At 32.2% G+C, this 16999-nt stretch overlaps 1 protein-coding gene across 1 annotated transcript; it reads left to right on the top strand.

Annotated features, from left to right (window-relative positions):
• The first annotated feature begins 3398 nt into the window (after positions 1-3398).
• On the top strand, positions 3399-7517 carry LOC18443077 (protein PHLOEM PROTEIN 2-LIKE A9). Its single transcript, XM_006853278.4, has 3 exons — positions 3399-3463; positions 5009-5112; positions 6946-7517. Exons 1-3 carry the CDS (start codon positions 3422-3424, stop codon positions 7343-7345), a joined length of 546 nt encoding a protein of 181 aa, XP_006853340.1. The 5' UTR covers positions 3399-3421; the 3' UTR covers positions 7346-7517.
• The last annotated feature ends 9482 nt before the right edge of the window (positions 7518-16999 follow it).

Here is a 16999-nt window from a genome sequence, read left to right as displayed (position 1 = left end):
TTAAGATGGATGCTTTATACCTCTAGACCGCATATCGTAGAAATGCGGTCCAACCCGCATGAAACAATTGTTCTTTGTGGAATATTGATAACTCCACTCTTTTTATTTCTCAAAGCAAAGATAACTCGTCTCTTTTTTCCTTATCAAAAAGAGCAGAAAACATTTTCTTCGTAAAGCTCATTGGATAATACCGAGCTTAAACCATGTATAAAAAAGAACCACATCCTTTTGAGAGTAGTGAAAGGAAATCAGCCACTGCAATTTTCAACCCCTTAGAAACCTTGAGTGACAAAAACTATAGACTCTCTTGTTTTTTTATTAATTAACCGTACCACGAAAAACAAAAGCCTTCTTTATAAAAAGGAAAACGTTTATATAAGGTCTCAACCTTATACTACATGGGTAAGATAGACCTAAAAAACCCAATAGTGAGGATTGTTTTTATACTGGAAAATCCTCAAATCGATCATCTCGGCCTCGAGATTCATAGACATGAAAAAAAAAGGTATTTTTAATCCTAAAAATAGTTAATCTTCTAACACAATATCTGGACTGCCTATTTTCAAAATTTGCAAGTGTTTATCGATTTGCTTGATCGTCACCATTTCTGGAAGTTTAAATTGCAACACTTTATGGTACCAAAACTGCATCTTTGGCAGAGTTTTGAAGCGCACCTTACGTCAATAGTACTTACCTTATGTCATTAGTATAAGGTTGACACCTTATACAAACCTCTCTCATATAAAAAAGAACTCTAATTATAAAAAAGAACTCCGGTTTTAAAGTTTTCCCCTTTTGTCCTTTACTAATTTTTCTTGGGAAATTTATCAACGTACCCATGAGATGGATATTTAACATTTTACCTATATATTTTGATTTTATTTTAAAATACCCATTGAAATACACATGGTCCAGAGTTGGAATAGTTTCAAATAGTTAAAATGATGAATAATTCATCCAATGGTTTAAAAAACGGATCGGTGACCCAGATCGGGAGCTTAAAAAACCGATCCAGATCGGCGAATTGGTGATTCGGATCGGGAATCAGGTGAATCGGTCAGAATAAAGCTTAAAAAAAATCCGAAAAAATTATTAAAATTCATTATAAATATTATTTTTTAGGAATTCAATAAGAAATGAGGGTACTCCATTAAGAATTTTCATGTTTTTGAATGAATATACGAATATTGATATGTTCTTTCCCTGCATGAATCGCCATTCAGCATTTAATTTACATCACACAAAAGGATAAACATAAAATTATCATGGAATAAGTATATCAACATACATGGACTACAATAAAGCATAAAATTAGTAACATATGATCTAAAAATAAAATGATAGATGACGTTATTGTTCTTCTTGGTCAAGCTGGTGCCATTGATTGAATTCGTTTAACAATTCATTGATTCGATCTAAAAACGAATCATCGATATTAGCAGGCGTTTGACTATTCCCAAATCCCTGAGTATTAGTGTTTTGTTGTGTTCCCAATCCAAAATCCCCGAAGCTTGTCCATCCTTCATTCTCACCTGCACTGTCATGTTCATCCCTACACTGTTGTTGTTGGGACTCGATATGTGAATAATATGGCTGGGATAGGGTGGCCTCAGAATCATCATCTCTCTCATTTTCTCTTTGAATAATATGGATTAAAAAACAAATTAACAAATTTTCAAAAAAATCGATCATGGATTAAAAACAAAAAAATCACAAATTTTCAAAAAATTCTATCATGGATTACAAAAAAAAATTCGATCATGGATTAAAACAAAAAAATCACAAATTTTCAAAAAATTCTATCATGGATTACAAAAAAAAATTCGATCATGGATAAAAAAAAAAAAATCACAAATTTCTAAAAAATTCAATCATGGATTACAAAAAATTCGATCATGGATTACAAAAAATTCGATCATGGATTACATAAAATTCCATCATGGATTACAAAAAAAAAAAAAAACATAAAAAAACAAAACATTCCATCGTGGATTACAAAAAAAGCAAAAAACAATTCGATCATGGATTACAAAAAATTCAATCATGGATTACAAAAAACTCTATCATGGGTTACAAAAAAAACAAAAAACAAAAAATTCGATCATGGATTACAAAAAAAAAAACAAACATTTCGATCATGGATTACAAAAAACAAACAAACATTTCGATCATGGATTACAAAACATTCGATCATGGATTACAAAAAATTCTATCATGAGTTACAAAAAAAAAAAAAAACAAAAAATTCTATCATGGATTACAAGAAAAAAAAACAAACATTTCGATCATGGATTACAAAAAATTCGATCATGGATTACAAAAAATTCTATCGTGGGTTACAAAAAAAATAAAAATAAAAATTCGATCATGGATTACAAAAAAATCGATCAAGTATTACAAAAAAATCTATCATGGATTACCAAAAAACAAAAAAAAAAAAAAAAAAAAAAAAATTTATGTTATTCCATACGAGACTCGCCGATTCCGTACAGTGAATCGGCGAGTCACTGTACCGAATCATCCAGTTCTCTCTAGAACCGGACGATTCCCGTTTTTTTCACCGATTGGAACCGTCCATGGCGATTCCCGAATCGAACTGAGAGTCCGGTTCGACTCGGCATTTTTTTAAACACTGAATTCATCGTTTATAGGTATTTTGATAAATTCTTAATTTGCTTTTATCAAAATCTGCGCTCCTAATGGGGCTAAAAGAAAATAGGACGATGCGATGCGATGAGAAGAAAACTGTAACACATCCAACTAGTGGCTGGATGCTGATGAACTTGCTAACAATGGAGCATTTTACATTAGCATAAGATAATATCACATGCTCCAATGATAGTTAAGTGTACACTAACTTTTTACCTACAAATGGTATCGAGAAATGCAGTTCCAATACTAGAAATCTTTGTGATAGCTTTAAAATATATTTTCATATTTATTTATAAGGTTTAAAGCTTCAAAAATAATGTAGATTGATATATCTATGAAAACTTGAAAATTGACAGTCCAAAAATGCTTTACAAAACACACTATTTCCCAAACTTGAAATCCATTTTTTTCTCATGCCCATGCATTAATGTCGAGATAATCAATTTAAAGATATTTGAGCATCAAAACAACATCTTCTAGTGAAAGTTTTGAGGTAGGCTTAAATTTGATTGTTTAGAGCCTCGTCTCTATATAAAACAAAAACACTTAGCAATAAATGTGGAAGCTGTAAATCGCGCCTTAAACACGCTCTACTTTTTCACAAAAGGCGAAAGATGCTTGCTCACGCACACAGTAAGGTACCACTTGTGTAGTCCACTTTGCTCCTTTTATTTATTCGATTCCATGCTTTATGCACGATGTTTGTTTCTTATATAAATCTAGAAATTCTTTCAACCTGATTTCTCATTCAGCACTCCAGTTATCCATCATGGCAAGCCACTACCGTTCTACCACAAAACATGATTCGAATGTAAGTTTCATCTACATGCATACATACATACATTGGTAGATGGCATACGCCCACAAATTGCAGGTGTCTGATTCCACATGCATGCGGCATGGGCATGCATTACAGTGCTATGTGTTATTTTAATAAGCTATCAAATTGTTGAGAGGTCTAATATAATAAAATTACAATCAAAATAGCAGTTTAAAAATATGAAATCTAGTTGTATAACCTTGTTTTGATGGTATGAATCTAGTCAGAATAGGATAGACCAACTTCTCAAAACCGGTCGAATATATTTATCACCATTTTTATTGAGTTAAAAGTCTGGTTTCTGCTTCAGACCAAACTAGAGAAGGGACAGGTCATAGATTTGACTAGCTGGTTTGGTCAGGTCCGATATTGATAAAACATATCCATTATGTGATATTTCGATCCATGAACGCTTCAAACAATGAACATAGAGATTCATGTATATTGAAAATAGAAAAGAAAAAGAAAAAGAATTGCCTCCCAATGCATAAATTTCTTTTCCATGTTATCTTGGTAATACTCTTTAAAGCTTTGCTTGAAATTTGTTTGCGATTTGGAAAGACAAAAAAAATAGAAAGAAAATTGAAAAGAAATATAAAAGTGTGCCAAAATTGGAACAAAATGACTCTTGATTTCCTATGCTTGATCAAGTAGCTTTAATGACATTTTGCTAAGGTTTTATATAAATATTTTTGACAGAGCAGGATTTTGTCATTCCCATGTAATGACATCTTTCCCTATATGAATTCTTTTACAACAATTCTGAAAATAATTTTTCATTTAACTGTAGGGTTTTAAAAATCGGATCGGCCTTTGGGACCGATCGGGTGAGGTGAATCGGTGGTTCAACCCAAAGATAAATAAACTTATAAAAAGAAAAAAGAGAAAAAGTTGCATGAATACATACATAGGAGATAGTTGTGTTTAATGATTTTGAGTTTAAATCATAAACGAAAACATGTAAATGTATAGCACATGGAAAAAAATATGACATATTAGGGCTGATATTTTTTTCCTAAAGGGTATCGGCCAAGCCACCCACCAGATCCGGAACAAGATTACCGATTTTTAAAACACTTCACAAACTTAAATATTTTTTTTGACTTGGATTGATACTAGTAACTCAGCCCGAGTAATGTAGCAGCAAAAAAGGTGTTCAAAAAATTTAAAATACAAAAGAATCCAAAAAGTAGGAAATACGTTTAAAGTAAGATTAAACAAAACAGATCTAAATACGGTTAAAAAAATTAGTAAAAAAAATAGATTTTGAAAATCAGTTTACGATCAAATGTACTTTAAACACATCGAATATATTACCAAAAAGAGCCCTCGGACCAGTCAAAATTGGTCACCAGTTAAAACTGGTCAAATGTTTAATCGATTTTCAATTAAACTTGATTTTTGCTTTAGATCAGACCGATAAAAAATTCTATTGATGATCTGACTAGACAGTTGGATCCGATCTGATAACTATGCCTAGCGTGAATCTAAATGTATGATTTTTGAATGAAATTGTCAAATCTTTTGCATTTTCAGGAGCAGATTACTGAATCGAAGGTCCTCAAAGCCACGGATCTTGACATCGCATGGGGAGGAGACGAACGTTATTGGCGTTGGATTCCTAGGGGCAAAATAACTGGGTAATAATTTTATTTTATTTTTTCAGCTACTTGGTTCTCTTTTTTACGAGTATGCTGAGATCTCATATGGCCATATTCGAGGGCCGAAAATTAGTCTCGTTTCTTATTTTTTATTTAAATAAGATATGTGAATGTTTGATTGTAGGTGTATTTTTAAAGTACAACCAAATAAAATGTGTAAAAAATATTTTAAATAAGTTTTTTAATCACCAAAATACTTCTAAATTTATTTTGATCAATATTTTTATGCAAAATATTTTTTATTAATTTTATTCAAACTTACTTATATAAATTAACTTAAAACCCAAATGTCAGATTAATATTTTTAAATAATAAAAAAAAAAAAACGAGATTCATTGTTGGCCCTTGGATGAGCTTGGTTCAATCTGAACCATTAAAAAGTGCATGTGCACCTTTTAAGCGTCCACATGCTGTAGGCGCAATATCAACCCATGATAATTAATGCTAGAGCATGACCCATTCTCTAGATCTTTCCTTTGAACACCTCTTTTGAGTCATTATCCTGGATGTCAAACCCTCTGTACCAATTGGCTTGGTGCATCATGAGATTAAGCTTTAATTCATGATTTCTACCTTTGCCCCTCAAAAAATAGAACTTATGTTTGTTTGTTGCTATTCCTTCCGTATTTGTAAAACTAAAAGGGAAGCTTTATATGATTGCTTTAAGATCATCTGTATTTTATAAGACAAAATGTTAGGTGGTCAAGAAACAACATATTTATAGAATGGGTGTAATTGAAATAATGGTGTTAATATGGATGATTGGTAAGATAAGAAAAAGATAGAATTTAAAATAAAAGATACAAAAGAACTTAAAAGTAGCTCCAATAGGCGATAAGACTAGAAAAGTAGACTTGAGAAACGTTATTGCTGTTTTTCATATTTTTATTTTAGTGACAGTTTAAAGTAGACCACCAAAATTTGAGTAGTTACCTTATTGTAGATTAATCATATACCATTTTAGATTGTCATTATTTGCTCTCTTCTTAATTGAAGGATCTAACCAAACATGCATGTTTAAAAGTTGACAACTTAGTTTTACATCCTTCAATTATCTTTGCCTCAATTTCAACTAATGAAGATAGCATGAGGGAAATAATGGGTTTATGAAATTTACAAACAAGATGTGCATTTTAATTGCTTGGGATGATTTATTTTGATCATGGTGAATTGGGTTATTTAGATGGACTTATAAAGAGAGGATGGTAGAGAGATTGTAAAGCATAAGTAATGCATTTTCAAAAAACTAAAGTAAAAGGGGGAGAGATTATAAACTACGTATTGTTTTAAAAGACTTGTCAAATCTTTATAATATAATTAAGATAAACAATGTGGAACGCAATAACTTTTCATCCGAAACTCAGGTTGCCGTCATATATAAAATGGTGTGAGGCCCTATTCAAGTGTGGTTCAGCGGTAGAAATTCATTGGGATTTGATATGGAACGCATCTTAAGTCACTTAAGATGTAATTTCAGTTACATATAGGATGTTGCAACTCAAAAATTAATGCAGATATGGAAAGAATCAAAATTCATGTTGGTGAATGGTGCCAAAATAAAGTTTTTGATACTCTATTTTTGAATTTCGGACTCTTTTGAAAATGCATAATGGTTACATTCAAAGTCTGATTAAATTTACCTTAGACTTTGTGGAGACAAATGGTACACCCTAAATCATATACCATTTTCATAGGAAACGGCTAACGATGATTGTGACTATCTTGAACTCTCAATTAACCAATCTTATAAAGATACATTTTCATCTTCTCCTTACGTTTGATTTACTTGTCGACATTCTTGGTGGAGCATAGCGAATCGAATAGCACCGAGACAGTAGCGGAGTTACTGCAAGTGTCATGGCTAGAGGTGAGCGCACGGGTCCCGGCAAAGATGTTTCTACCGAGCACGAAATACGAAGTCACGTTTCACATAATCTGGAAACCCGACGCCTTTGGTTGGAAGGATGTGGAGGTGTATGTAGTGGTCTGGTTTAAGAACAAAGAACCCGTGGACTATGTGCAGGTGGATTTGCAGAAGTCAAAAGAACAGACGGTTCCCCTAGAACTAGGATCCGTATCCTTCACAACGCCTGCTAACTTAGAGGATGATATGATATTTGGATTGTATGAGGTGTGGAGCCAGCAATGGAAGGGTGGCCTTGTCATACTAGGAGCCAAAATCACCAAGTCCCAAGATTCTAAGTCCTCATAAACCATACATCTTCACCAACAACACAACTCCTCCTTGGGTCCTACTCATTTCTTTCTCTCTCTCTAGCAGTACAATATGGTCCCTCCATGTATCCTTACTGTTTATATGCAGTTTATTGCATGAAGAAGCCAAATAAAGAGGATACTATGTTGTTGGTTGGACGTTCAACAAACTTTAATGTGGAGGGATGCTAGCAATGTAATGGTTGTATTCTATGAACTCTACCTATCTATGTATAACTACAAAATCAAACATAAAGCATATTGTGGTTATTTACAAGGGTAACTTCCATAATATTTTGGTGCATATCACCATTATATTTAGGACCCGGTTTTTATGAGTCCTCCGACTCATACTATTTTGGTGTGGGTTCCCTTGAAAGCCCATTATTTGTATCGATCTTAGATCCAAATTTATATTGATCCATGATCTACATGAATATAGAAAATAAAATATAATAAAATAAATATTTTATTAAAATATTTTAGATAGAATCTTTAGTTGTGAATGTTCATGTAAGATGGACGTTTGTGATTGTATGGACCAGTGAGTCAGCTGACTCACAAGACACTTTTTCTTATATTTAAGGTAAAAAATTATATAGTCATGATGTAGCAAATTTTAACATCATTATAAGAAATGGTTGGGAGCCTTGAAAATGCTCAAAATGATTGCCTGGTCCAATTTTGACTCTACATACTCCATTTGATCCAAATCTTGTTTAGATATGTAACTTTGATGCCATTATTTCTTCCGATATGGAAATTTATCTTCTTCTAATTATGAAATTTAAAACTCTGATAATGGTACAATCACACCGTCTATAAACTCTTGAAAATTCTGAAAATGAATGGTCTAGATACACCATAGCCACTATATGTTTCAATTTCAAATATCCAATACACATTTTTTTTTTTTTTGGTAAGTCAGTATAAGAGTAGAACCTAATACATAGCATTACACAGGTCAACTGCTAACCAATTGACCCTAGGGGAATGTTTCTATGTGACCCAACAACATATAAGTAATATGTGACCTCACTTCTTAGCCGTTCGATCTTAATTGAACGGCTACAATTGTTTATACCACAACGTCATGCCAAACATTGTTTTATTTTTTATTTATTTTTCTACAAAATATTTTTAGATGAAATTTTTGGCGTCCCATCATAAAAGTAGGGTGAACCTAGAAAAATAATTTTTTTTTTCTTTATAAATAAATGACCAAAATGCCCCTATAATGTTCAAGGGTATTCTGGTAATTTTTCATCACCGGAAATATTTTTTTTATTGTTTTTATCATGTGCACCTTGTCATATCTATACATGTCCAAGATTTTGCTTCGAATTATTTGTAGAATAATAATAAAAAAAAAATATAAGCCATCTTAGCAAGATCTGATGGTTAGACTCAAGCCATCTCAGCCATCTATTTAAATCTGACGGCTGAGACCAGGGGTCACGTATACTAAGTAGTCCTCCCTTAAACCCAGACCCTATTCCTAATACACTTGGGCTTCGTTCACTACGTAGCAAATCTGTTCCTACCAAAGCCCCTATTCCTAGTACACTTGGGCTTCGTTCACTACGTAGCAAATCTGTTCCTACCAAAGCGCATGGATTCAAATGAGCATTTAACTAGTCAGTCCGAGTGCCGAGTTCTCAGGCTCGGCGAGCCCAAGTTTCCCCAAGCCGGGTCTCCTACTTGAGGATATTAAAAATAAAAATAAAAAATCTAACAAAATAAGGAATTTATATATATATATATATATATATATATATATATATATATATATAATTTTTTAACTTTGTTTTTTGCTGCTACCGTACTCAGCACTGCTTTGGTCTGAGTACTGGGATGGGGCATGGGTTGAGTACTCACCTCGAGAACCAGGAGTGAGAGCGAGAACGACTTCGGTTTCGAGAGCAAGAGTGTCGTATGGACGGCTGCCCAAAGCTTCAGAGCTCGGGGAGAGAGTTCGGGTGAGAATAAAAGTAGTAGATCAAGATCCTGTATGAACATGGAGCGCGTTCCCAATACATTAGGATCTAGATCTTTATTTAACAGGTACACGTTCCATGTCAAATGGGATTGTGTTCTCATATTCATTAAGATCGCGCTCCTATTGATAACAGGATTGAGATTTCATTTGAAGTTGAGTCACACTCTCATCGAAGAATGAGCGCATTCCTATTTAGAAATGTTTGAGCTCCATTCAAAGAAGAATCACGTTAGGTGCATAATTGGGCTGTGCTTCTATCGCAGAACTCCACTTATGTCAAGAACCTAACTCCATTATACATGGATTAGTACTCCCACTAAGCACAACAACCCGTTCTCTTAAAAACGCGATCTCTTTTTGGTTTATTTTAGAAACCATTGTTCTATCTAGTAGTGGCCAATGGGGCTAGATCCATGCACTGGACATCACAATGGCCCATGGGGCTAGATCCATGCACATCCAATCCTAGATGTCCATGGATTAATTAAATTCCATTAATGTTGTATAAAATATATTCTTTCAATGCTCTATACAATTATATTCATGAAATAATCAATGCTATTATTGTTCAAAATCTCATACATGATGTGCAAATAGGTGTCACGTTGGCATTTGTGCGCCTGAAAGTATATTGCTTGTGAAACAAATTATTAGCATAGTACATTACTGGAGTAATATATTTTTTGAAAATGGAATGTTGTTGTTTGGGTACCATCTGAATGTAACTTCGGCATGTATTGCTCCTGTTTAGCTAAGTTTGAAATTTGGGAAATGCCTTATCGTCATTTTAGGTTGGAAAAACCATGTGAAAATTTGGCGTAAAATATATTTATTTTATTTTAAAAGTTAATTTTATTTAAGAAATTTCTTTTAGGAAGTTAAAAATTGGTAAAACAATTCTACTCAAAATTACAAAAAATTTATTGTCTTTAGAATAAAGGTAATTTCAAATAAAAAGTATATAAAAGTAGTACCTTATAAGGATGGAGTTTCGGGAACGTAGAGATCACGCTCGTAAACTTCTGAGAGCGGGGTTCTAATTTATTAAGGAACGGGATCTACAATTTTAAGGAACGTGTTCCGAGGAATAGTGGGATCTAGATCCATTGTGAATGTGATCGAGAATCTTATAATTAAGAGTTAGCTCTCGAAAAAATTAAAACGAGTTCAAATCAAGATCCTGGATATTGAGCGCCGGAAAAGGGTTTCGGAGCGGGAGAGCCCACAGCGGGAAAGCCCTGTCTAGGGGTACTTTTCGATCCCAAATTGCGGGGACATAACTAGCTACCAACTTTTTTTTTACATGTGCTCATGTTAAAAGGTTTCTTGATAGTCATCTTGAGGTTGTGGATGATGATTCTTCATAGTGAAGCCACCATTAATATTGCTCAAAAGCATACAGGACAGAAAATTGTCATAAAAAACAAAAGGAAGCATATAGACAACATAAAATCCGTATTTAAATTTAAAATTTTTATCAAAAACAAAAATTCATATTTAAATTTAGGAAAAATTATATATATATATATATCCGTTATAATTTCTGTTATTACTAAAATACCAAATAGTTTCCATTATTACTGGAATGTTCGTTTTTTCTCTTCATAACGAAAATTTTTTTAAAATATTTTTTTTACTCTTTTTCGGTTTTTGAATAATCGAAATGGCTGGATTTGCGGTTGTTCAAAAACCAAAAATAAGCTAATTTTGGTTCTTGAACAACAAAAAAAAACGGGGTTCGTTTAAGCTTTTGCAATATGCAGTTCTATTTTCGGTTGTTCAGCATTCGAAAATGTTCTATTTTCGGTTGTTCAACATCCGAAAACGTCATATTTTTGGTTGTTGAACAACCGAAAATGAGAATGCAAATTACAAGCTTCTGTCATAATATGACATTTCCGGATGTTGAACAACCGAAAATATGACATTTTGCGATGTTAAACAACCGAAAACACGATATTTTCGGTTGTTCAACAACGGAAAATAAGAATGCAAATTCCAATATTTTGCTTATTTTCGGTCATTCAAAAACAAAAAAAGAGTAAAAAAGTATATTTTTAAATTTTTTGTTATGAAGTGAAAAAAAACAGACATTCCAATAGCAACGAAAACTATTTGGTATTTTGGTAATAACAAAAACTATAACATATATATATACGTAATTTTCTCTTAAATTTAATAAATTAACATAGATTCTGAATAGATGGTCAATAATAAGGTGATTAAGTGTTTTTTTGTCTAATTTATATTGCATGTATTGAATTTCTCATGATAGATATTTAGAAATTTTTTTTGTCTAATCTATATTGCATGTACTGAATTTCTCATGATGGATATTTGTGTGATCATCATGCAATACTAGCCTTTTGTTTCAATTGTTTTAATCACAGTTTGGGTCAAAGACGTAGAGGCTGGGTTTCATAGGCAAACGTCTCAAATTCCAGTAACCTTCTCGTGAGAGAGAAGAGAGAGAGAGGGTTGCGATATAAATAAGGAAAATGATATTGTTAGAGAAAAGAGAGAGAGAGAGGGTTGCGATAATAAATAAGGAAAATCATCTGATAGAATTGCAACTCTATCAAAATAAGTAAAGCTCCCTCATAACTCATCGAACATCGAAAATTGCAACTCAATCATCTCAGCTTGAACATTATGTTAAAAAAAATAATAATTTAAACTCTAAAAATAGTACATATCGTAATAAATTATCTAGACCATCCATTTCGCTTTAAGATAAAAAAAAAAAGTATTCCAAACTCTAAAAATAGTATATATCGTAATAAATTATCTAGACCATCCATTTCACCCTAAGAAATTATCTAGACCATCCATTTCGCCCTAAGAATACGTATTCATAGATTCTGTGAAAATAGGATTTCAAGCTCTAAACATAGTATATGTTGTAACAAATTATCTAGACCATCCATTTCGCCCTAAAAATAATTATTCATAGATCCACACGATTTGTACAAGTTTTTGAGTTTCAAAATTTATTGTCGATGTTGAAAATTGATTTTAGAGCCATCATATAGATTTCTGTTACCCAAAGTGCTTTTCGGACAAGGATTTGAGGTGAGGCTGTATTTTGGTTGCATAAATCCTAGGTATTATAGGAACTTCATCCTATAAATAAAGGACGTAGTTTCTATAAGGCCTAAGCCTTATGGAAAAAAGGTAAAGCCTCTCCTCTTAACCTCATTCAGAAAATTCCTTGGGCATGGGAAATCTCTATGATGGTTCTAAAATCAATTTCCATCATTGGTTATAAAATTTGTAGGCTAAAAATATGGTATATATCTTATATATGTATGTACACTTATTTTTAGGGAAGAATGGACGGTCTAGATGATGTATCACAATATACAATAAGATCTATGAACACTTATTTTTAGGGAAAAATAGACGGTCTAGATAATGTGTCACAATAAACATTATTTTTAGGGCTTAAAATCAATTTTTTCTTTCACAACATGATAGTCAAGGCCGAGATGATCGATTTGAAGCTTTTCTGACACCAATACTAGAATTCTCAATCAGTGTTGAGGTTGAAGCTTACTTATTTTGATAGAAATGCAGGCCTATCAAAACATTTTGCATAAGTAAATGCAGTTGATATTCGTTTATCTCAATGCATAGGACAAAAGAGATTTGGGTTATGCATTCTCCGCTCAAGTACTAATCTCTCCATGTAGACGCATATAAAAAATTCTCATGGAGTCCTTGTTTTTATTTTTACTTTTAGCCAAAAATTTTCAATACTTTTAAATTTTAGGAATTTGAAAAATAATTTAACCTCACCCCATGGTTTCCTAGTATATATTGATTAATTGCATTTATAGGATGAAAATAAATTCTCACGTATATATAAGCTGAAAATAAAATCTAAAATTAAATACCTAAATTTTACCTAAATTTTTTATTTTTAATATGAAAATAGTTGGCAAAGCTGTGTTCTTAGCCGAATAATTGTAGCACCCTCTCCATATTCTGAATGATCGAGGACCCAACCATCTGCAAAACCATTCTCTTAACATGAGATCTGGACCATCCGTTTCAATGGACCTTAGAACGGTTAGTTTTCAATATTGAACTGTTAGTTTTCAATATTTTAGGAGTTTTAAATTCATTTTCTAGGGAAAAAACTGAATCGCAAAGGTCTATGATGAGACCATTTATTTTTAGTGCAAGGATGTGATAATCAATGTTCGTTATTGGATCTGAATTCATGGTGCCGGTGATGATTTATTGACTTGACTCATACTCAAAAGAAAATTTTTTAGAATTTTATGAGATACCCAAATATCAAGTTTCACAACCAATACTATAAATGATTGTGACCTTTTTGTCCCCAAGGTTAAGAATCTTATAGGATACAATCCCAAATGAATTTGTAGGGGCTTGAAATGGCCTTTGGATCCTCAACCCATAGGAAAGATGAACATGGGGAGCCTCGTGGTGTTGCGCTATGTGGAGGCCTAATGCTAACACTGCCCTTTCTAATTACAAATATTTATTATTTAAAAAATTTAAAGGGTTTATATAGAGTTAATAACCCCTTAAAACACAAAAGCTAATGTTAGAACGAGTGGTGACGAATGTATATATTAAAATTTATTATTTTTATTTAAAAAATTATTATTTTTATATGTAATTAATCATTAAATAAATGTACTTTTTTTTATAAAAATATAATAGTATTTTTGAAGTTAGTGTTATAGGACTTTATTTGTACAATACACTTATCATTTAAAAAAATTTCAACTTTATGCCTATAACAATGAGAGAATTACCTTTTAGAGCTACTTGATGCACAAGCTACTACAAAAAATAATACAAAAAGTAACTAAAAAAGAAATCACATAGCTAGTAGAACTACCGTTCGCAACTCATTCTAACATTAACCTTCATATTTATAGGAGTTGTGAATCGTAAATTATATCTAATTTAAATAAAAAATATTTTTTATAAGGGCATAGCCGTTAGCCTTGTCCATTGATTTGGATGGCGCAGATTTCTTACAATAATTCCCATAGAAACTGGAGTGGAGGGCCTAAGACAGTTTTTTATATGGGATTGTCTATAGAGATATCATTAATTTTTTGTACAAGGAGGTCAAAACTATTTCTTTTTATTAGATGTCAAATTGGATAGCTTAGGGTGAATCAAAAAGTCTGATTTTTTTTTTTTGTGGAACTCTGTATCTAATTAATGACACTCTTACAACCACCCATTTTAAAATGTAGGGGACAAGAACGATTGTGACGTATTTGTATAAAAGGTAAATGTTCTCTTTACAAAAAATCCCTTTTTATATTTATAATTATTAATATGATGTTGGTTTACATTACATAACTTGGGTCTACCGTACATTTTTACTCTCCTTTTCTTTTGGCCTTTTTCGTTTTAGCACCTCAATGTTGTTTGCCATGTTAGTTGATTCTTTTATATCCCTTTAAAGGAAAATGGTTTGATAAAGTTGCAGTCCTATCAAAGTAAGTAAAGCCTCAACTCATAATTCATCAAAAATTACAATTCAAGTATTGAAAAACCTTTATATCGATCATCTTGGCGTGAACATTATGGTTGTGCAAACAAATTAGGTAACATTTGCCATGTTAGTTGATTCTTTTAAATCCTTTTAAAGAAAATGGTTTGATAGGGCTGCAACTTTATCAAAGTAAGTAAATCCTCACCTCATAACTCGTCGAAAATTACAATTCGAACATTGAAAAACCTTTACATCGATAAGCTTGGCATGAATATTATGGTTGTGTAAAAAATTAAGATTTCAAGCTCTAAATATAGTGTATTTTGTAACAAATTATTTAAACTGTTTATTTCGCCTTAAAAATAATTGGTCAAAGATCCGCAAGGTTTGTACCATTTTTTTGAGTTTCAAATTTTATTTTCGGTATTGGAAATTGATTTTAGAGCCTCATAGAGATTTTTGTTGCTGAAAGCGCTTTTGGGATGATGATTTAAGGTAAGGCTTTATTTTGTTTTCATAAAGCCTAGTCCTTATAGAAACTTCATTCTTCTTTCAATTAAACAGAAAGAGAGTTTTGCAAAGAGAATTGATTTTAGAGGGAGCATTTATGGGACTCAAGGGAAAAGTGAGAGAAAAAGGTGCACCGGAAGAGGCTGGGGTTGTGGTAGTAGCACCCCAAACCCTAATCACCATGTTGTAGTTTCCATTCCCATCACTAACACCACCCCAGTAATGCCTTCAAAAAGTTAGTCTTTCCCATTGAATTACCCCCCAAAAAAACAAAAATGGTGCACTTCAAAAATCCATTCGAAAAGGTTATTCCAACATTAAAAACTCCTATATTAGAACATCTCGACCTCAAATACATGGATATGAAAAAAGAATAAGGGATATCAAATCTGGACAGTAGTGTATATTGTAAGTCCATTCGAAAAGGTTATTCCAACATTAAAAACCCTTGCATTAGAACATCTCAACCTCACAATGCATGGATATGAAAAAAGAAAAAAGGATTTCCAATCTGAAAAGTAGTGCGTAGTGTAAGACATCATCTAGGCTATCCACTTTTTAATTTTTAATTGTTAAAAGTTCTACTCGATCTACACATTTTTTAAAGGTTTAAATTTTATAAAGAAAATGACCTTGTGAAATCCTCCCACACCCATGTATGTAGGATCCCAAAAGATCACCATTAAATTTGGTACAGATATTTAGAAAAGTTAAATCCTATACCCATGTGATAACTTTTTTAGAGATCCGTAACAAATTTAATGGTAATCATTTGAGATCCTACATACATAAGTGTGGGAGGGTCTCTTATGATCATTACTCATTTTATAATTAAGGATAAAAATATATATAATATTTATGCCATCTTAAGAGTTTTTGATGCCAAAACTGCATCTTTTAGTAACATGTGCATGTGGTTGTTTACTGTTGATAACTTATACAAACCGCACCCTTTAAATAAGAGGCTATTGGAACTTATCCCTTTGGAGTCGTAAACGTAATAAATAAGATTTCCATCCCCATACAGGATAAGATACAGGGAAATGTTCTCTTGCAACTGCAATTGTAAACCGCAGCTCAAGAACCCTTGCTTTTTAATGGATTGAAGACTCAAAACCTCTTCAAGTCCTATTGACCTCCAAGATGAATGTCCTAAAAGAATTAAGGAATTGTATACTATCAAACCCTCTTTGTTAGAAGGAGGTCACAATTATTTCTGGCCATTACATGTCAAATTGGATGTCTTGAGATGTATCACAAAGTTTTAGAAATTTTATTTTTTTGGACATTGAATATAGTCAATGTCATTCTTACAACTATCCGATTTAAAATCTTATCGAAAAGTGTAATTTGTGAGCTCTTTGTATAAAAAGTAAATGGTCTTTTTGCATATTTTTTCAAGAATTAATTTCAAAGGGAAACATATTCGACGCCCTAGTCCAAAAAATGCTATTAGTCAGAATTTGATTTGGACCGTCCATTTTGCGATCTTGAATAGACAATCCATTTCAATGTCTCATGGATCTTGAGGTGCAAGTATAGTTTTTTATGCTACAATTGCCATTGTAGCATAAAGTACTTTTTTATTCCAATAAAAGTATATAAGATGATTATTCTCTCAAAAAAAAAAAAAGTATATAAGATGATTGTTTCAT

The sequence above is a fragment of the Amborella trichopoda genome, chromosome 2 (assembly GCF_054954075.1).
Source record: "Amborella trichopoda isolate Santa Cruz 75 chromosome 2, AtrichopodaSantaCruz75HAP2 v2.0, whole genome shotgun sequence".
Classification (NCBI taxonomy): Eukaryota; Viridiplantae; Streptophyta; class Magnoliopsida; order Amborellales; family Amborellaceae; genus Amborella; species Amborella trichopoda.
The sequence above is the reverse complement of the archived record's forward strand: the minus strand, read 5'-3'. Positions and strand labels throughout refer to the sequence as shown.

What these genes read in the sequence shown, in the direction of transcription:
- LOC18443077 (XM_006853278.4), top strand. Translation starts at nt 3,422, where the DNA reads ATGGCAAGCCACTACCGTTCTACCACAAAACATGATTCGAAT. An exon ending in CCACAAAACATGATTCGAAT is followed by an intron (nt 3,464 to 5,008) that starts GTAAGTTTCATC and finishes TTGCATTTTCAG; the next exon opens with GAGCAGATTACTGAATCGAA. An exon ending in CCTAGGGGCAAAATAACTGG is followed by an intron (nt 5,113 to 6,945) that starts GTAATAATTTTA and finishes GGTGGAGCATAG; the next exon opens with CGAATCGAATAGCACCGAGA.